At 55.3% G+C, this 16,073-nt stretch overlaps 2 protein-coding genes across 6 annotated transcripts in view; one reads left to right on the top strand and one right to left on the bottom strand.

The window, feature by feature from the left end:
• The window catches only part of Flii (FLII actin remodeling protein), a 14,000-nt gene extending 3,312 nt beyond the window's left edge, over window positions 1–10,688 (bottom strand). The window contains exons 1-18 of one of the 2 annotated variants that reach the window (XM_038324948.1): window positions 9,554–10,688; window positions 7,783–7,893; window positions 7,456–7,527; window positions 5,835–5,915; window positions 5,476–5,561; window positions 5,225–5,386; window positions 4,933–5,036; window positions 4,046–4,221; window positions 3,810–3,967; window positions 3,408–3,492; window positions 2,981–3,128; window positions 2,749–2,885; window positions 2,436–2,648; window positions 2,061–2,240; window positions 1,451–1,533; window positions 1,288–1,362; window positions 1,016–1,099; window positions 758–929 (exon numbers count right to left, since the gene is read on the bottom strand). In XM_038324948.1, coding sequence (XP_038180876.1) covers window positions 758–929; window positions 1,016–1,099; window positions 1,288–1,362; window positions 1,451–1,533; window positions 2,061–2,240; window positions 2,436–2,648; window positions 2,749–2,885; window positions 2,981–3,128; window positions 3,408–3,492; window positions 3,810–3,967; window positions 4,046–4,221; window positions 4,933–5,036; window positions 5,225–5,386; window positions 5,476–5,561; window positions 5,835–5,915; window positions 7,456–7,527; window positions 7,783–7,893; window positions 9,554–9,616 — 2,190 coding nt within the window. In that variant the 5' untranslated portion in view covers window positions 9,617–10,688. The remainder of the gene's footprint in view (window positions 1–757; window positions 930–1,015; window positions 1,100–1,287; window positions 1,363–1,450; window positions 1,534–2,060; window positions 2,241–2,435; window positions 2,649–2,748; window positions 2,886–2,980; window positions 3,129–3,407; window positions 3,493–3,809; window positions 3,968–4,045; window positions 4,222–4,932; window positions 5,037–5,224; window positions 5,387–5,475; window positions 5,562–5,834; window positions 5,916–7,455; window positions 7,528–7,782; window positions 7,894–9,553) is intronic. The other variant, XM_038324949.1, reaches the window with a different exon arrangement.
• Window positions 9,562–16,073, top strand: Mief2 (mitochondrial elongation factor 2). Of its 4 annotated transcripts, none has more exons than XM_038324951.1 (4): window positions 9,562–10,266; window positions 12,796–12,948; window positions 13,315–13,477; window positions 14,021–16,073. In XM_038324951.1, the coding sequence occupies exons 2-4, from the start codon at window positions 12,802–12,804 to the stop codon at window positions 15,079–15,081; spliced, it is 1,371 nt and encodes a 456-aa protein (XP_038180879.1). In that variant the 5' UTR covers window positions 9,562–10,266; window positions 12,796–12,801; the 3' UTR covers window positions 15,082–16,073. The 4 variants fall into 4 exon arrangements, with proteins under 4 accessions (XP_038180879.1, XP_038180882.1, XP_038180881.1 ...); XM_038324954.1 differs by lacking the exon at window positions 9,562–10,266 and adding an exon at window positions 10,339–11,093; XM_038324953.1 differs by lacking the exon at window positions 9,562–10,266 and adding an exon at window positions 10,340–11,029.

Raw genomic sequence — 16,073 nt, 5'->3', positions numbered from 1 at the left:
GTCCACACCAGACAAGTGCTCTACCACAGAGTCCCACTCCAAGCCAGGGGAAGGACATTCAACTTTTTTACTATTTTTAAGTAGGCATATTTTGCCTGTGTGTGTGTGTGCATCACTTATATCCTTGGTGCTTATGGAGGGAAGCCAGAGGCGGTGTTGGGATCTCCTGTAACCAAGAGCTGCCATGTGGGTCCTAGCACTTGGATCCAGGTCCTTTGGAAGAACAAGTGCTTTCCCCACCCCCCTTTTCTTCCTTTTTTTCTTTTTTCCTTTTCTCTTTCTTTCTTTCTTTCTTTTTTTTTCGAGATAGGGTTTCTCTGTGTAACAGTCCTAGCTGTCCTGGAACTAGTTCTTGTAGACCAGGTTGGCCTTGAACTCACAGAGATCTGCCTGCCTCTGCCTCCCAAGTGCTGGGATTAAAGGTGTGTGCCACCACTGCCCAGCTGGAAGGGCTTTTAAATACATGTTTTCCTTGCTTTGTGCAATCTAGGTCCTTACTGTTGTTTCTGATTTCTTATCTTGTCTCTTTCCTGCTCATAAGAACCATAGTCTCCTGCCACTCACAAAACTAAGGCCACCTTCTCAGCTCCAGTATCCAGGAGCTCTGGCACCTTTGAGAAGAGCATGCCAGCTCCATCCTCAAACTGGCTTCTAGACTGAGCTCCTTGTCTGGAAGAATGCCCTCTCCTCCCAAAGCCCACAGCACATCCAGCTGACTGAAGTCAGGCTTACTCTGTGCCCTAGCACTATGACTTACCTTGTATAGCTTGGGCTGGGGTGGCCAAAAGTCATCCGGCACATGTTTCTTGATCTCAGAGGGCTCCCCACCCAGCACCTCCCAGAACTCTGGGGGCTCTTGGCCCTGCACCAGGAGTGTGATTTCTGCCTTCCCTTTCCGCTCATTCTTGTTAATTTTCTCTGCAAAGAGCCTGAGGACAGACGGAAAGTTCTCAGAAGGCCATGTTGTTCTAGGAACACCTTCCTTTGCCCAGAACATTCCAAAAGACCCACCTACCTGGCCTTGGTGGTATTGCTCAGTGTGGCCTGGGTCCCCCGCCACACATAGATATCCAGTCCTTGGTCCAGGAGGAACACAAATCTGGATAGAACATAAAAGCTGTAATGTAACTCCCTGTCCCTGACCCAAAAGGTGGGGCTCTGGCCCTTTCTGGGTAGACCTCAGGTTTTTCTTCCAAGCTCTGAGGAGACAGTTACAATTGCTTCCTCATAGGTGAGAAGGCAACTAAGGGCAAGCACTGCTACTTCCTCTCTTATCAGGGTGCTCACCTGGGGTCCAGTGAAGCCCCCTTGAGGGGCACAGGCTCCAACTTGATGTTCTTCTTCCCATATACACGGTACATCCTGGGGGCAGGACAAGAAAGATTTGAATTGGACACCAAGGGCAACCTGACCTTATCACCCTTGCCTCCACCCATCCCTACGTGCTTACCTGGTGACATAGTGTGTATCTTCCACAGTATAGAAGCCACTGGCTGTGCCACCTTCAATGTAGGAGATGTCGTTCTCAAACACCTATTGTGCAAGTATGGTTCTTCATCACTGAATTGTTCCTTGCCCCCATCAACTGCCTCTGTCAGACTTGGTAGAGTTTACACAGCTCGAGTGGGTACAAACCCACAGTGACTCTGAGCAGCCTGGGGCACATGCACTGGCGCCCAGGGCAGATGGGACACAGTCTGAGAGGGATTTATGGAAGCTTGCAAACCTGGGTAGCCTGGGGTAAACTCTCCAGCTGCATGCCATCTCTAAAGGTAACCCACATGGCAGTAGGGGGAAGGCCAGTTTGTCAACTGGCTTTGCATTTTTTCTTAAGCTTGGCCCTGCCCTTAGCCCCAGCAGTTAGAGGTGCTGGCCCCATCTCTCAGCAACTCTCTTTATCCTGTACCGGTTCCTATGCTGACCTGCCAACCCCTCTCCCTCAACAATGGATTTCAGGCTCTGACCATGAGGCCTCCTCAGACTTCACCTTGCTGACTCTCAGCTCCCTGCCCCACCTCTGTACATAATGCCCGCCCAAGTTCCCAGTCTGCTGGCTGCACCTGCAGGAACTCCTCGCTTTCGTCGCCCATCTCCTCTCGAACCGTACGGCACTCAGCACCCAGGTAGTTGCGCAGGTTGACTGCATGAATGGCAGAACAGGCTTTCTTGTCCAGTGTGGCCTCCCCACCAATCCAGTAGTAGATCTCCCAGTTTAGGGAGCCGCTGTCATCCAGGAAGGTCTGAGGAGACCAAGGCATCAGCCACGAGGGCCTTCATGGACTATTCATGGTTTCCCAGCCCCAGGAAATGTATGTGGCTTTCCAGGCTACATGCATGCTGACCACTGACTGACTACCACACGCAGCCTGCCGACCTGCCCCTGGCCTCACTGAGCCGCCCATGCAGAACACTAGGGGCCCCAGGAGCCAGCCCACCTTGAGCACAATGTAGCAGTCAGCCTCGTAGAACTTGCCATGGAAGGCTTCCTCCACCAGCACAGGCACAAAATTTTCAATTTGCCAGATGGTCAAACCAGGCAGCTGGCCCACATCCTCCGTGAAGAACTCTGAGTAGTCAAGGCGTGGCTTCTCCAGGCCTTGGTCCCAGCGCCTCACCTTCCCCCCGGGTGCCCGGACGTCTATGCTTTCCTGGGGACACAGGAGCAGTACTTGACTACTGAGACACTAAGACTGGACCTTTGCTTGCCATCGCCACTCTCTCTGCTCAGGGTTCCTCTTGCTGACTTACCTCTTGTTTTTTGTTTTTCTCCTGGGCGACATCTGACATGCCCTTTAGAACTTGCTTGGCCTGGTCATCCTGGGCTGAGTCCTTGCGCCTCCGTAGCCGCATCTTGCGAGCCAAGGGGTCCTTGGACCCGCTCCCTACTTATGGGAGGTGCAAACATATGAGCCCTTGCAAATGGATAAGCACAAGTCCAGAGAAGTGCCCTTGCTCTCAGGCTAGACCTCATTCTACTCACCAGCTGCAGCTGCAGCCACTGTGGCAGGGGAGGCGCCGGCCAGCCTCAGCTGGTTCTGTAGTGAGAAGTCAATGTTGTACCACTCAGCAGTTCGGTCAGCAGGCTTAGGTGGCATGACCAGACTGGGGTTTTCTCGCACATCCAGGACCTGTTAGGTGAGCAGAGACGGTGCTGGGTTGGGTGTCATCTTCAAGACACTCACACTGGTCTCCAACTATGGTCCACAGCTGCAACCAAGAACTAAATCCTTACCCTGGGCAGCCTACAGCTGCTGTGGGGCTTCAATGACACTACAGTGTGCTGAGAGAGGGTGCTTTCCCCGTGGTACCCGGGCACTGCCCCTACAAGGCTACTACTACGTCTCACTCCAAGACATAGGCACACCCGCTGCTCCATCTCTCTTGATACCCTGTCCCCACTGCCTGACCTCAATCTCTGTCAGGAAGTGGATGGCCTCTGGGAGGGTCACCAGGCGGTTCTTGTTCAGGACGAGTTTCTTTAGCTTAGGGCACCTGTAAAGACAGGACCAACCAGAGCCTTAGGGGATATGGTGTTGAATTAGGGTCTTCCCAGTTCCTGTCTCAGAGCAAGGGATCCACATGATCCATCCGAGGGTCAGTGACTTTCAGAAGAGGACAGAAGCCACAAACTTACACGGTGCTGGACCCCTTCTGATCTCAACCCTAACATTAGACTCTAGGAAACCCAAGCTGGGTGTTGGATGGGATGGGGCTTCATCCCTGAAGTCATTAGCAGGATGCTGGCAGATCACCAAGCTGCAGCATCGGCTCCATCTTGAGCTCCCACCCTGGCCCAGCCTGCCCAGTACCTGCAGAGGCTCTCAGGAATCAGCTCCAGGTTGTTGTTAGCAGCCATGAATTCCTGCAGGCTGCTGAGTTTGCCAATGCCAGAAGGTAGTCCATCAAAGTCCAGCTTGTTGGAGTTCAGGTACAGCTTCTTCAGCTTGGTCAGCTTGCAAATGGCTGACTGGAGGGGCAGAGCATCAGTTAGGGTAGAGCCCAGCACTCCTGCCCAGCCCACCCTATGTCCCAGGCACAGGCTCACAGGCAGGGAGGTGAGCTGGTTGCGGGACAGATTCAAGGTCTCCAGGTGCACCCACTGGTCGATGCACAGGGACAGCTCTGTAATCTGGTTGCTACTGAGGTTGAGGCGGCGCAGGTTAGGGAGGGTATACAGGCACTCCGGCACCCTTGTCAAGTCATTGCATGAGAGGTCCACATCTGGGCATTGGAGGGGATATCAGTTAGGACCACATCTGGGGCATTGGAGGGGATATCAGTTAGGACCACATCTGGGGCATTGGAGGGCACATCAGTTAGGACCACATCTGGGGCACTGGAGGGCACATCAGTTAGGACCACATCTGGGGCACTGGAGGGCACATCAGTTAGGACCACATCTGGGGCACTGGAGGGCACATCAGTTAGGACCACATCTGGGGCACTTGAGGGCACATCAGTTAGGACCAGTTCTGGGGCATTGGAGGGCACATCAGTTAGGACCCACACAACAGCCACCAGAAGAAGCAAGCCTTATTGTGAATCCCTATTATTTATTTTACCACCAGGTTGTGTGGCCTTGGGCAAACCTCTGTGACTAAAGGTGCGTTATCTGAGAACCTCAGAGCAGGTTGTGGTCTAGGGGCTGAAACCCAGTGTAAATTGATCACAGTGTGCAAAACTATAATCCCAGCACATGGAAAGCCAGGAAAGGGGAACTGCTATGATTCAAGGACAACCTGTCTACACAGTGAGTACTAACCAGGCCAGGCAGCCAATCACACAGCAAGGTCCTATCTAAAAAGCTTTTAAATAGTAACCTAATGTATCTGTGAGATGTGACTGCAGAGGCAGAACTCGGCCCCTTCATTTCCAAGGAAGTAGACAAGCTCAAAGGAATGGAAACTTAGGGGCACCCCAGACAGTCCAGACCTGAAAGGTTGCTCAGGCCCTCCAGGCTGGTGGGGAGGTTGCTCTGGGTGCGCTGAGTGTTCCGCAGGTGCAGGGTCTGTAGGGCCGTCATGGCTGGGAGCTGCCTGTGAGGAGAGGACTGGTCACCCTAAGGCAAGTCCATTCAAGGGGTGTAGCTGGGGATGGGGTGGACAGGCGGGCAAGACCAGAGTGGGGCATGATGTTCAGCAAGCACAAGCCGGAGCTGAGGCCTGAGGCTTAGGGTGGGAAGAGCCAGGACCCCTGGGATGCAAGGGAAAGCAAAGGCACCTACCGGAGCTGTGCGTGTAGCAGTGGGTTTCCACTCAGCACCAGGGTCTGAAGGTGCACGAGGCGGCGCATCTGAGGTGGAAGGCTCTCTAGGCGGTTCTCACTGAGGTCCAAGTACAGCAAGTCCGTAAGATTGATGAAGAGCTGGTTGGGGATGGAGTCGATGCTGCGGAGCAGAGGGGAAAGGTTGAAGTCAGCGCTTCATCCCACCTGCCTTGTGCTGCCCACCTGCTGCGCCCAGGGTCTCCCCAGCACCTGTTATGGCTCAGGTTGAGCACCAGCATGTTCTTGGCATTCTCCAGCTCCCGTGGGCATTCTGTCAACTGGTTATGGCTCAAGTCCTAGGGAGCAGGGGCAAGGTCAGGCCAGGGTGGCCCCATCTCATGCCTCTGCCCTACTCAGGAATCTAGCAGAACACTGAACAGGGAGTGATAAGCATTCAGAACAGGAAACAGAGATCCTGAGAGGAAGGGGGCAGGGTTAGGGAACTGATGCTGTGAGTGCTGGCCCAGCACTGGCTATTTAAGGGATGATGATGGCCCCAGGCACTGCTATCAGAGTGAGGACCAAATGCCTGGGCATCCTAGGGGCCAGACGGGAAGGGAACAACCAACCAAAACTGAGAGATCATCCAGCTTGAAGATATCATCAGGGACTCCAGAGTTCTTCAGGCTGTTGGCCCGAGCAACAATGGCCTAAGGGTATAAGGAAAGAATTTATGATCATTACTTTCTGCCCTCAGGGAGAAACGCAGGCCAGGTGGAGAGGTCTTCAGAAATTGGAGGTCACATCTGAGGACTCTCCCATCTCTGACCTTTGCTCACACAGTCCATCCGAGGGGCTCATCCTACCTTCCTGTGAATGCCTATTTAAACTTTAAAACCTAATGTGTCCCAGAGCCCAACAGGAGCCCCCAGAGCTGTGGTACTGGGATGGAAGCTCAGGGCTTGGCAGGTGACAAGCACGCACACTGTCACTGAACTGTCCCACCTACTTTTTTTCTTTTTTCCAGAGACAGGGTCTTACTATGTAACTCTTACTGTCCTGGAACTAGCTCTGTAGACCAGGCTGGCTTCAGACTCAGAGATCCGCCTGCCTCTGCCTCCTGAGTGCTGGGATTAAAGGTGTGCGCCACCACCTTCATCTCCACTTTTTACTTTTTATTTTGAGTCAGTTTCCCTAGCTTGTCCAGTGGAGCCTGAGCTCACTCTGTAGCCCAGCAGAGCCTTGAACTTTCTGTTTATCTACTTTGGCCTCTCATAGCTGGCATTATAGTTTCTGTGTCACTGGCTCAGGAGAATATGTGTTCTTTTTTCCTTTTATATGTATGTATGGATGCCTGCATGCATGTATGTGCACCACGTGCAGCTGAATGCAGACATAGCAGACTAGTCATGGCCTTGACAGACTGAGGCAAGCCAGCTAACTCCCCAGCTACGCAATGGTGATACTAGATAAGACACGTCATCACTGTGTACCCCTGAAACGTCTCTTCACCGAGGTGTAGAAATTTGAGCGAAGACTGGGGCTAGGGAACAGTGCTGCTTCACCTGAGTCTGGTGTCTAATGCAGCAAGAGCCACATCTGCTGTCTCCCTACATACACCCTACCTGCTGGAGGAAAAGGATGACTTGCCAAAAGCTCTTTAGCCAATGTGGAAGTGTGAACGAGGAAGGCCCCCATAGGCTCATATACAGAATGTTTGGTCCCCAGTTGGTGGACTCTGTGGGAAGGGTTAGGAGGTGTAGCCCTGTTGGAGGGGGCATGTCACTGGGGCAGGCTTTGGGGTTTCAAAAGCCCACACCATTCCAGTTAGCTTTCTCTGCTTTGCGGTTGTTGTCTCAACATGAGCTTTCAGGTATTGCTCAGCACCATGCCTGCCTGCCGCGCTCCTGGAACCATGAGCTCACGAATAAAGCGCTTTCTTTTCTAAGCTGCCCCAGCCCTACGTCTTTTCACTGTAACAGGAAAGTAACTGAGACAGCTAGGAGTGGGCAAAGCCCTGGTTTACAGTCAGGAAGCCAGGTCCAGAGCCCGGTTCCCTACATCTAGAGGTTCTGGCCCCGCAAGGACAGCACTGGCTGAAGCCTGGAAAGCTGGCAGGGGTCTGATTTACAGGCGGTCATCCCCGCTACACTGCTGTTTGAGAAGTCACCTGGCTGTATGGCACCTGACAGACAAACGCGGACCGGTACCGTGCTCCACCTGCCCACAGCCTGGCCGAAGTCCACTCACCCGAAGTGAAGGCAGGCTGGATAGCTCCCCGTGCAGCGTAGTCAGGTTGTTGTGGCTCACAGACAGGTGCTCCTGGACGAGACAAGAGCCAGAGGCTCAGGTGGGTACCTAGGATGTGCAGCTCCTCTGTCCCTGTAACTCTGCCCCACGCCAATAGGGCCCTCTCCTTTACACACCCTCAGTTTCCCTGTGTACCTCCCAGGCCGGGTGTCCACTCCCACTCCAGATCTTTCTGTGCTCTCTCCATGTGACTAATCCTTTGGCAGGGTCTGCCCACCGGGCCCAGCTGCAGTGACAGGGACCCTCCCTGCTGCCCACTATCCTTACCAGCTTCTGCAGAGCCGCTAGTTCTTCAGGCAGGTAGCAGAGGCCTGTGCGGTTCAGCTTTAGCCATCGCAGGCTGGTCATGGCCTTAACATTCTCAGGGAAGTAGCCACCCTGGTGGGAGCAGGCATGGAGAGGACAGTGAGGGAGAGGGGAGAGGGATGACCTGTTCCCAACACCTGCTGTGGTCCCCATAGAGTCTAGAGGCCAGAACTGTTTCTTACTCACAAGACTGGAGGAATGTCACTCCTGCTGGTGGAGTCTGTGTCCCAAGCAGGCCAGAATAGCCTGGTGTGTTTCGAGGAGTACCCAGCAGTCCACTCTGGGTAGTGGCACTCACTTCCACACAGTTTGGGGCTATCTGGGTAGGATTCCCCCTGATACGACCCAGACTGCACTAAGAGCCCAGCTCCCCACCATTCCTGGTACAATCTCTTCATTCATTCCTTATATGGAATGCCCACTTCATTCACCTCCACCCCCCTCCCCTTGGCCATTTTTTTTTTCTTTTCTTTAAGATTTATCACAGTTTATGCCTGCAGGCCAGAAGAGGGCACAAGACCTCGTTACAGATGGGCGTGAGCCACCATGTGGTTGTGGGAATTTGAACTCAGGACCTCTGGAAGAGGAGCCAGTGCTCTTAGCTGCTGAGCTATCTTTTGGTTTTTTTTTTTGAGACAAGGTTTCTCTGTGTAGCCCTGGCTGTCCTCGAAGCCAGAGATCCGCCTGCTTCTGCCTCCTGAGTGCTGGAATTGAAGGCGTGCGCCACCACCGCCCAGTGGCTAACCCTGGTCATTTTGCATCTAAGCAGCATGAAGCTTAATTGCCTTCTGTTACTGTCTCCTCCTCCAGCCACATTCCCCAAGGTGACTCAGACATTCCCAGCCCAGAGAGGACACACGGAGACCCCAGGTGAAGATGGTGGGGATGTGGACAGGGCAAAGCAGTGACAACGGTGTGCAGAGTCAAATGTTCGTCCGTGTGCAGGCGAACTCAGCAGGAGCCCACCTCCTCCCCCTTAGCCTCCCAATCTGACATTTAACCGGATGCCAGGCCTCTGAGCTGCCCCTCCAGTCTAGCTTTCCTTTCCCCTGGGCCCACAATCAGTCTGCCTCATTTATTATTATTATTATTATCATTATTATTATTTATTTTCAAAGCAGGGTTTCTCCGTGTAGCTATTGTTGTCCTGGAACTCTTTTTGTAGACCAGGCTGGCCTCAACTCAGAGCCACTTGCCTCTGCCTCCCAAGTGTTGGGACTATAAGCGTGTGCCACCACGCCCATAGTCTGCCTCTTTCTTGACTATCAAGAACTTGGGTTGCAGGTGACCAGTGCCCTGGCACAGCTGCGCAGAGCACACCGCGGAGGACCTCGCACACCTGTCAGACAGTCAGACACCTACGTACTAACAGATCCCTTTACATTCCACGCCTCCAAACAGGCTGGTCCAAAGGGGCAGGTGAGAACCCCCGGGGAGGGGGGGGGCTGCCAGAGGAGAAGCGACTGGCCGGAGAACACAGGGTAGGGCGGTAGCCGGCTAGGGCGTGTGCCCTCGGTGTCACGGGCTCGGGCGCGAGACCCGCCGGCATCCTCTCCGGCGCCACCCCGGTCCCCCGAGCCCCGGCTCCGGTCTTCCGCCGCGGGCGGGGCAGGCCCGGGAAAACTCGCCGAGGCCCGCCCGCCCCGCCCGCCGGTCCCGGAAGCGCAGAGGGAGCGGCCCAGAGGGACGGCCTCGGGGTCACTCTCCTACTACCCTCCCGCCCCCCGCAAACCTTGAAGTCGTTGCCGCTGAGGTCCACGCCGCGCACGAACGGCAGCACCCCGGTAGCCTCCATGGTGGCGCAGCTCTCCGGCGGGCAGGGACGACGCTAGGCGGCCGGGAGCAGCGGGCTGGGTCAGCGCCGGCCCCGCCCCTTTAACCCGCGCGCCTCCTCCCGGCCGCGGCCTCTGCGGGAAGGGCGGCTCCGGGAGCTCTAGGCCTCGCCCGGCCCAGACTTCTCGCGAGCTCGGGCACCGGAGAGGCCTGCGAGGGTCCGGGGCTCCCGCCGGAGGCGTCCGCCACCTCCGCTGTCCTGTTGCGGCGTCGAGGATGGGCTCCAGGCAATGTCGCTTGGGCGGCTGTAGCCTGGAAAGCGGGCCGTGACCCCGGAGAGATCACGGTGCCTACGTCAGGGGCGCAGGCGGCTTGTGGGTGACAGATCGGCGGTAGTGAGACTTCCGGGTCTTTGGGGCTTAGCCTTGTGTTCCTGGCCTCAACTTTGCTCCTGGGTAACATGCTTCCCAGAGCTGTCGGGAGCAAATGGGCTCTCAACGTGTGGCAGTTTAAAGACCACGGTGCACAAACACTTCAAAATAATAACACGAAGCCATGTGTTACTCTCGCCTGGCACCAGGACTCCCGCCACTGCTCTTTAGTGGCTTGTTTCTGGAGCTAGAAGACCGGCGTCTCTCTGCGGCCAGGCTGTCAGTGCCTGGCTAGCACACGGTAGGTTTCCCATAGGCAGACATGGCTGTCCTATGGAGCTCAAAGGGTCTGGCCGCCGGTGTTACAGCAGGGAGCACAGGGCTGGTAGAGTTCGCACGACAGATGGCACAGCTCTTTAGCCACAGCATGCCAGGCAAGCCCAGAGGAAATGAGACCACCGGGCACTGTCGCAGGGGACAAACTTGAGAGAGAGAATGTGGGCCTTTGGGTTAAGAGCGGTTCCGTCTGCCTGGCTCACCAAAGGAGCCTGGGCCCGGACAGCTTTCTCCACCCCGAGGCTCCCATCACAAGTACACACAAGGTCAGACTGGAGGCTTCGGCGGAACAGCCGAGAATTCGAGGTTAGCCTTGGCTTCAGTGGGAGGCTCTTTGGCAACAACTACAAAACGTAAATAAATTAGATCAGGCCCTGAATAACTGTCACTCCCTCGCACACACTCACACCCCCCCCCCCATTTTGTGCAGACAACATAACCTTGTCCCTTTAAATCTGGAGAGCGTCCGTGGTTTCCGCCCCCGACGATCAAGGGCGTACCTGGCGATCATTGGCTGAGCTGCGCAGTTTTGAGCACGTGTGCGCACGAGTTGTGCTCTCGGATTGGAGCGAGGGCTTGCTTATCCAGCGTGCCTTTCGGGTCACCTGCCGCCCCGGGGCTCGGCGTTCGGTTCCCGGGGCTTGCACGTTCCATTCCCAGGCAGGTCCTGGGGCTCCAGGATCCTACTCGCTGCGTCCTCAGGTCGGTGTGTTCAGGCCGGGACGCAGGTACCGCTGCAGTACGCGGGGAGGCCCGGGGTCTCCCAGCCCTGGGCGTGACACGCGTCCCTAGGCAGGTGGAGGCGTGGCTTGTGGTCGCACCGCGGTGGGAGGGAGGACTTAGGGACTGAAGACCTGAGTTCGATCTTAGCGTTGGTCCTTCCTCACTTGGGTATAGCACATGATTCCATGGCCTCAGTGATTTTCCCCTTGAATAGAGTTTAAGAGCCGTTTATATGTGGTTACACGTTTCTGCTCAGCCCTGATTCATCCAGGACAGTTTTGGCCCGAGAGGAAGGACAGATAACCAGGCTATGAAGAGTCGGATTATTTTGTTATTTTTGTTTGTTTTGAGCAGGGTCTTTATTATGTAGCTCAGGCTGTCCTCCAACTCACGAGGTAGAGCAGGCTTGCCTCGAACTCACGGAGATCTGACTGCTTCTGCCTCCGGAGTCCTGTGATTAAGGTCTACACCACCACCCTGGGCCTGCGTTGGTTATTTTTATCCACCTATTTTATTCCCTCCTGCCCGGAGTTCGAATACAAGACCTTTCCACGTGCTGGGCTGAGGCCCACTTTAGACAGGTGATGGAACGGAAGCCCCTTTCAGTTCTCAGAGTGGGTTCCTGCTCCGAGGGCAGTGGTAGACAGTAATAGAGGAGGAGAAACGGCTTCTGAGATTACCATAGGCCCCCTGGCTGGCCTTTGACCTTGCCAGGCCCCAGGACAGGGTCTTATTTTTAGTCTGGGAGAGCAGACAGGTGTCCGTCCCAGCTGAGTCACAAAGTGCCTCAGGCTTCAGCTACTCCCGGCATCTTGTCACTTGGCAACTGGGTCCCAAGGCACCCATGGCCCCGAAGGGAGGGCTGAGGCCTTTGGTGTCCCAGCAGGCAATGACCTTCTGGCTTGGTGGACTGGGGCCCTGGGAATTTCTGTTTCCTTTCCCAGGTTCCTGACCCCGTCCAGCTGTCCTTACTGGTGCTCTCGTGCAGAGGAAAACAGAAACCCTGGCCTGTAGGCCTCCCTCTCACCTTCCCATCCCCAGCATTGTTCTGAGTTTAAGGGGTCTGGCCAGCTTCTCATTCAGTGGGCTATTTTGGGTTACTTTGCTCACCACTGGACCATGGGGCCTTTATCCTTGACTTGTACATGCCCTCAGCCTGGCCTCTGATGGGGTCGCCCTGCCTTTGGAAGTTTTCCTGTCAAGATTTGGGGGAGGGGCCAGTAACTGGATCCCTGAATTTGCTGAGGATCAAGCAAAGGTCACCCACATTGCAAATCTTTCTGGGGGCTTTGGGCTCCTCCTGACAGCCTGTCACACAGAGTGGCTGGATTCGGAGACTGAAGCATGACTAGGAGCCATGGGGAAGCAGAAACACCCAGGCTTTGCAAGTGGATGAGGCTGGAGGCTGTGTTTGGAGCCCCAAGCTACACTCACTCTGTTTGCTTGGCAACTTGTGTCTGTGTAGAGTAAGGGTAGCGACGGGGAGACCTTTTCTCAAGGTCTTGGCAGATGTCAGAGACCTTGGAGGGTGAAGCCAGGAAAGAGGCTTGAAGCCTTCCTGTATGAGCCCCCTTCCAGAGGTGGGAAGCATGCGGGTTTGAAGTAGGGGCCTGGCAGTTCCCTTCTTTCCATCTAAGGAACCCTTTGAGCAGCCCCTTTCTTGTGAGGCCCCAGGAAACACCCTCTTGATTATTGCTAAGCATCTATACAGGTTGGCCCTACCGGTCTGGCTGTCCTCTCCCTCAGCAACACACCCCTGCCTCTCTTGCAGGCGACCATGGCAGAGTTCTCACAGAAGCGGAGGAAGCAGCGTGGCGACGAAGGCCTGGGCAGTGTGGTGGACTTCCTCCTGGCTAATGCTCGTTTGGTGCTAGGTGTGGGCGGGGCTGCAGTGCTAGGCATTGCCACCCTGGCTGTGAAGCGGGTAAGGCCAGGCTCCTCCACAGGAGGAGGTGGGACTGGGGAGCTGGGCTGGGGGATGGCGGGACTTTTTTGCTGTTTTGTTTTGCTTTTGTTTTTGCTTTTCGAGACAGTTTCTCTTTGTAGCCCTGGCTGTTCTGGAATTCACTCCAAAGACCAGGCTGGTCTGGAGTTCACAGAGATCCGCCTGCCTCTGCCTCTTACATGCGGGGATTAAAGGCATGCTACCACCTCCTGGCAATGGTGGGACTTTTTGAGGCTGGACTGGAACAATACGGCCCACTCCTTTTTCACTCTAGCTTCCTGGTGTGCCCCCCGCCCAGCTTTGCCACAGCCCCCGATGCTCTGATCTGTGTCACTTTGCCTATAGCTCATCGACAGGGCCACTAGCCCTCGGGATGAGGATGACACCAAGGGGGACAGCTGGAAGGAACTGAACCTGCTGAGAGCCACATCACACCAACAGCCCCAACCCCCCCCTGCTGCCCTCAGCCAGCCCATACCTCTTGTGTCCCCCTCACCCTCTGTCCCAGGTGAGCGGCACTTCTTCCTAGCCAACGTGGTGAGTCCCGTGCAGGAGATGCAATCTTCACAAGGTTTTGCTCCTCTTTGGGTTGGGTGCTCCTCAGGTGGTCCATAGGTATCGTAGGTCTCTGTTTCTCTGTTGTGCTAAGTATAAAACCCAGAGCCTCCCAGATGCCAGGCCAGTACTCCACCACTGAGTCGCTCCACAGCCCTGGGGTCCTTGATTTATCTGTCTGCTTTCGACCATAGCAAGCTCGCACCATATAATGGTGGAGAGCCTCAGATGGGGAAACTGAGGCCTGGAGAGATCAGGATCTGTCTTCCCCATTCTCTGTGAAGTTGTTTTAGTTGTAGGAGCCAAAGTGTTGGGACTCTGGGCCAGTGGGACTTTGTCCTCATGTCCTCACTGTCCTAAGGACCTGAGCTCAGGGCTTTCTCAGTGGCCGTTCAGGTGAGGAGGAAGCCCAGTGCGGCCATACAGCTAGGGACCAGGTAGTTTTCCTAACTTGTTAAGGGACCTTCTGATCTGTCCTGGATGCTTCCCTCTGCAGTGGAGCCCACACCCGCTCATTCTCAAACCACACCGACGCCTCAACCCAGCTCTCTAGCACCCTTGTGCCTGACGTTCCAGGAGAAGCTGCTGGCATTTGAGCGCAACCGCGTGACTATCCCAGAAGCCCATGTGGCTTTGGTGAAACAGCTGGCTGGAGACATTGCTTTGGAGCTGCAGGCCTACCTGAGGAGCAAGTTCCCAGAACTGCCATTTGGTGGGCTCGTGCCAGGCGGGCCTCTCTACGATGGGCTACAGGCAGGGGCCGCTGAGCGTGTGCGCCTGCTAGCACCCCTGGAGTTAGAACCAGGACTGTGGAGCCTGGTACCTGGCATGGACACTGTGGCCAGGGAACCTCGATGCTGGGCTGTGCGCAGGACCCAGCTTGAATTCCATCCCCGTGGGCGCAGCCCATGGGACCGCTTCCTGGTCGGGGGTTACCTTTCCTCCCGTGCCTTGTTGGAGCTGCTACGGAAGGCCCTGGCAGCCTCCGTCAACTGGCCAGCCATTGGCAGCCTACTTGGATGTCTGATCCGGCCCAGCGTGGCTTCTGAGGAGCTGCTGCTGGACGTGCAGCATGGGTGTCTGGAGTTCACTTTAGCTGTGCTCATGGTGGTCCCTGGGGCCAGCACTGATGGCCGCCTTCTGCTGGCTTGGCCCCTGGAGGGGCTGGCTGCCAATCTCTGGCTGCAGGATCTATATCCTGTAGAGGCTGCCTGTTTGCGGGCCCTGGATGAACAGGATGCTGGCGCTCGCCGGAGGTTGTTGCTGCTGCTATGTGGTGTGTGTCGTGGCCATCCGGCTCTGGTGCGACTGGGCTGGAGCCACCTGACCCAGGTGGTTCTGCATCTGGGTAAAGAGGAAGTAGCCTGGACCGAGGAGGCCTTGGGGGATCGCTTTCTGCAAGCCCTGGAGTTTCTGGTGGGCAGCTTGGAGCAGGCTAACCTGCCCTGTCACTTCAACCCCAGCGTGAACCTCTTGGACGGTTTTCGGGAAGAGGAGATTGATGACATTGGCTATGTACTGTACAGTGGTCTGCAGGTCCCTGAGAGCCTACTCTAGGTAGATGAGGCCCATGATTGACTTGTTCTTTTGATGCTGGAGAGCAGCAACTACCTCCCTCCAGGGACACTGCAGAGTGTGGTTTGCTTTATTTTAGCCAGATTGGAGGGGAGGATGGATTACCCTAAGCCTGTGGGTAGGCATGTGCCTAGGTGATGGTGACCAGGATTCCCAAGTCCAGAGAGTCTGGGTTCATGTCACCTAATGTGACTAGCCTGTCCTGGCTTTTAGTGCCAGCCGCACTGATGCCCCTTGGCCCTCTGGGGTTATCTTAGGATCTTGGGCTTAGTCTATCATCACCAGCAATGAACTTCCCAAGAATGAGACATGGCTTTTGATTTCCTAGGCTTCACCTATATTTTGCCAAGAAGGACACTTAATGTTCTTGGTTGGGTAACAGCCCCAGGTATCCTGGAAGCACACACAGTTGGTCACTGAGTCTCTCTCGTGTTTGTTACTCTCTGGGGCAGGAATCATCTGGTGCCCTGGAAGGTAGCTTCTTAGCTGTTGAAGGATGGCGGTCTCCTGCCGGTCATGCGTTTGTCTGGTTGAGTCCTCGGGCCTTGAAATGGAAGTGGTCTTCCTTGCTGCCTGCCTGCCTGCCTTATACCCTAGGGAAGAAAGGTCTTGTTTCCTCTTGCTAGGTGGGTTTTTCTGTAGGTCACAAATTACCTCTGGGAGAGCCCCTTCCTATTTGGGAGCTGAGCTCTGTGCTGCCTGTGCAAGGCTATCTCATAGTGGCTGCTCCTGGGCCTCACTGCAGGGTAGAGGACATGCCCCTCCCAGAGTGCAGCCATGGCCTATGCAGCGTGCCAAAATATTCATGATAAATGTCTGTGTCCTCACCTGGAACCCTGATTAAGGTAGCATGGCTGGAGGAGGGAGATTACCTCCTCTGCCAGGGGCCCTTTCTATTTTTAGGTATCCCCCCCCCACATACACACACTGAAACAATGCTATGCCTTGAAGGGTGAATAAAGACATCATTTTTA

Source organism: Arvicola amphibius, chromosome 4 (assembly GCF_903992535.2).
Source record: "Arvicola amphibius chromosome 4, mArvAmp1.2, whole genome shotgun sequence".
NCBI lineage: Eukaryota > Metazoa > Chordata > Mammalia > Rodentia > Cricetidae > Arvicola > Arvicola amphibius.
Note: the sequence above shows the minus strand (reverse complement) of the source record. Positions and strands in the feature narration are given on the sequence as shown.

Coding starts and splice junctions, on each gene's coding strand:
- Mief2 (XM_038324951.1), top strand. CDS start 12,802: ATGGCAGAGTTCTCACAGAAGCGGAGGAAGCAGCGTGGCGACGAAGGC. Junction 12,949..13,314: donor CCACCCTGGCTGTGAAGCGG/GTAAGGCCAGGC, acceptor CTTTGCCTATAG/CTCATCGACAGGGCCACTAG. Junction 13,478..14,020: donor CCCCTCACCCTCTGTCCCAG/GTGAGCGGCACT, acceptor TTCCCTCTGCAG/TGGAGCCCACACCCGCTCAT.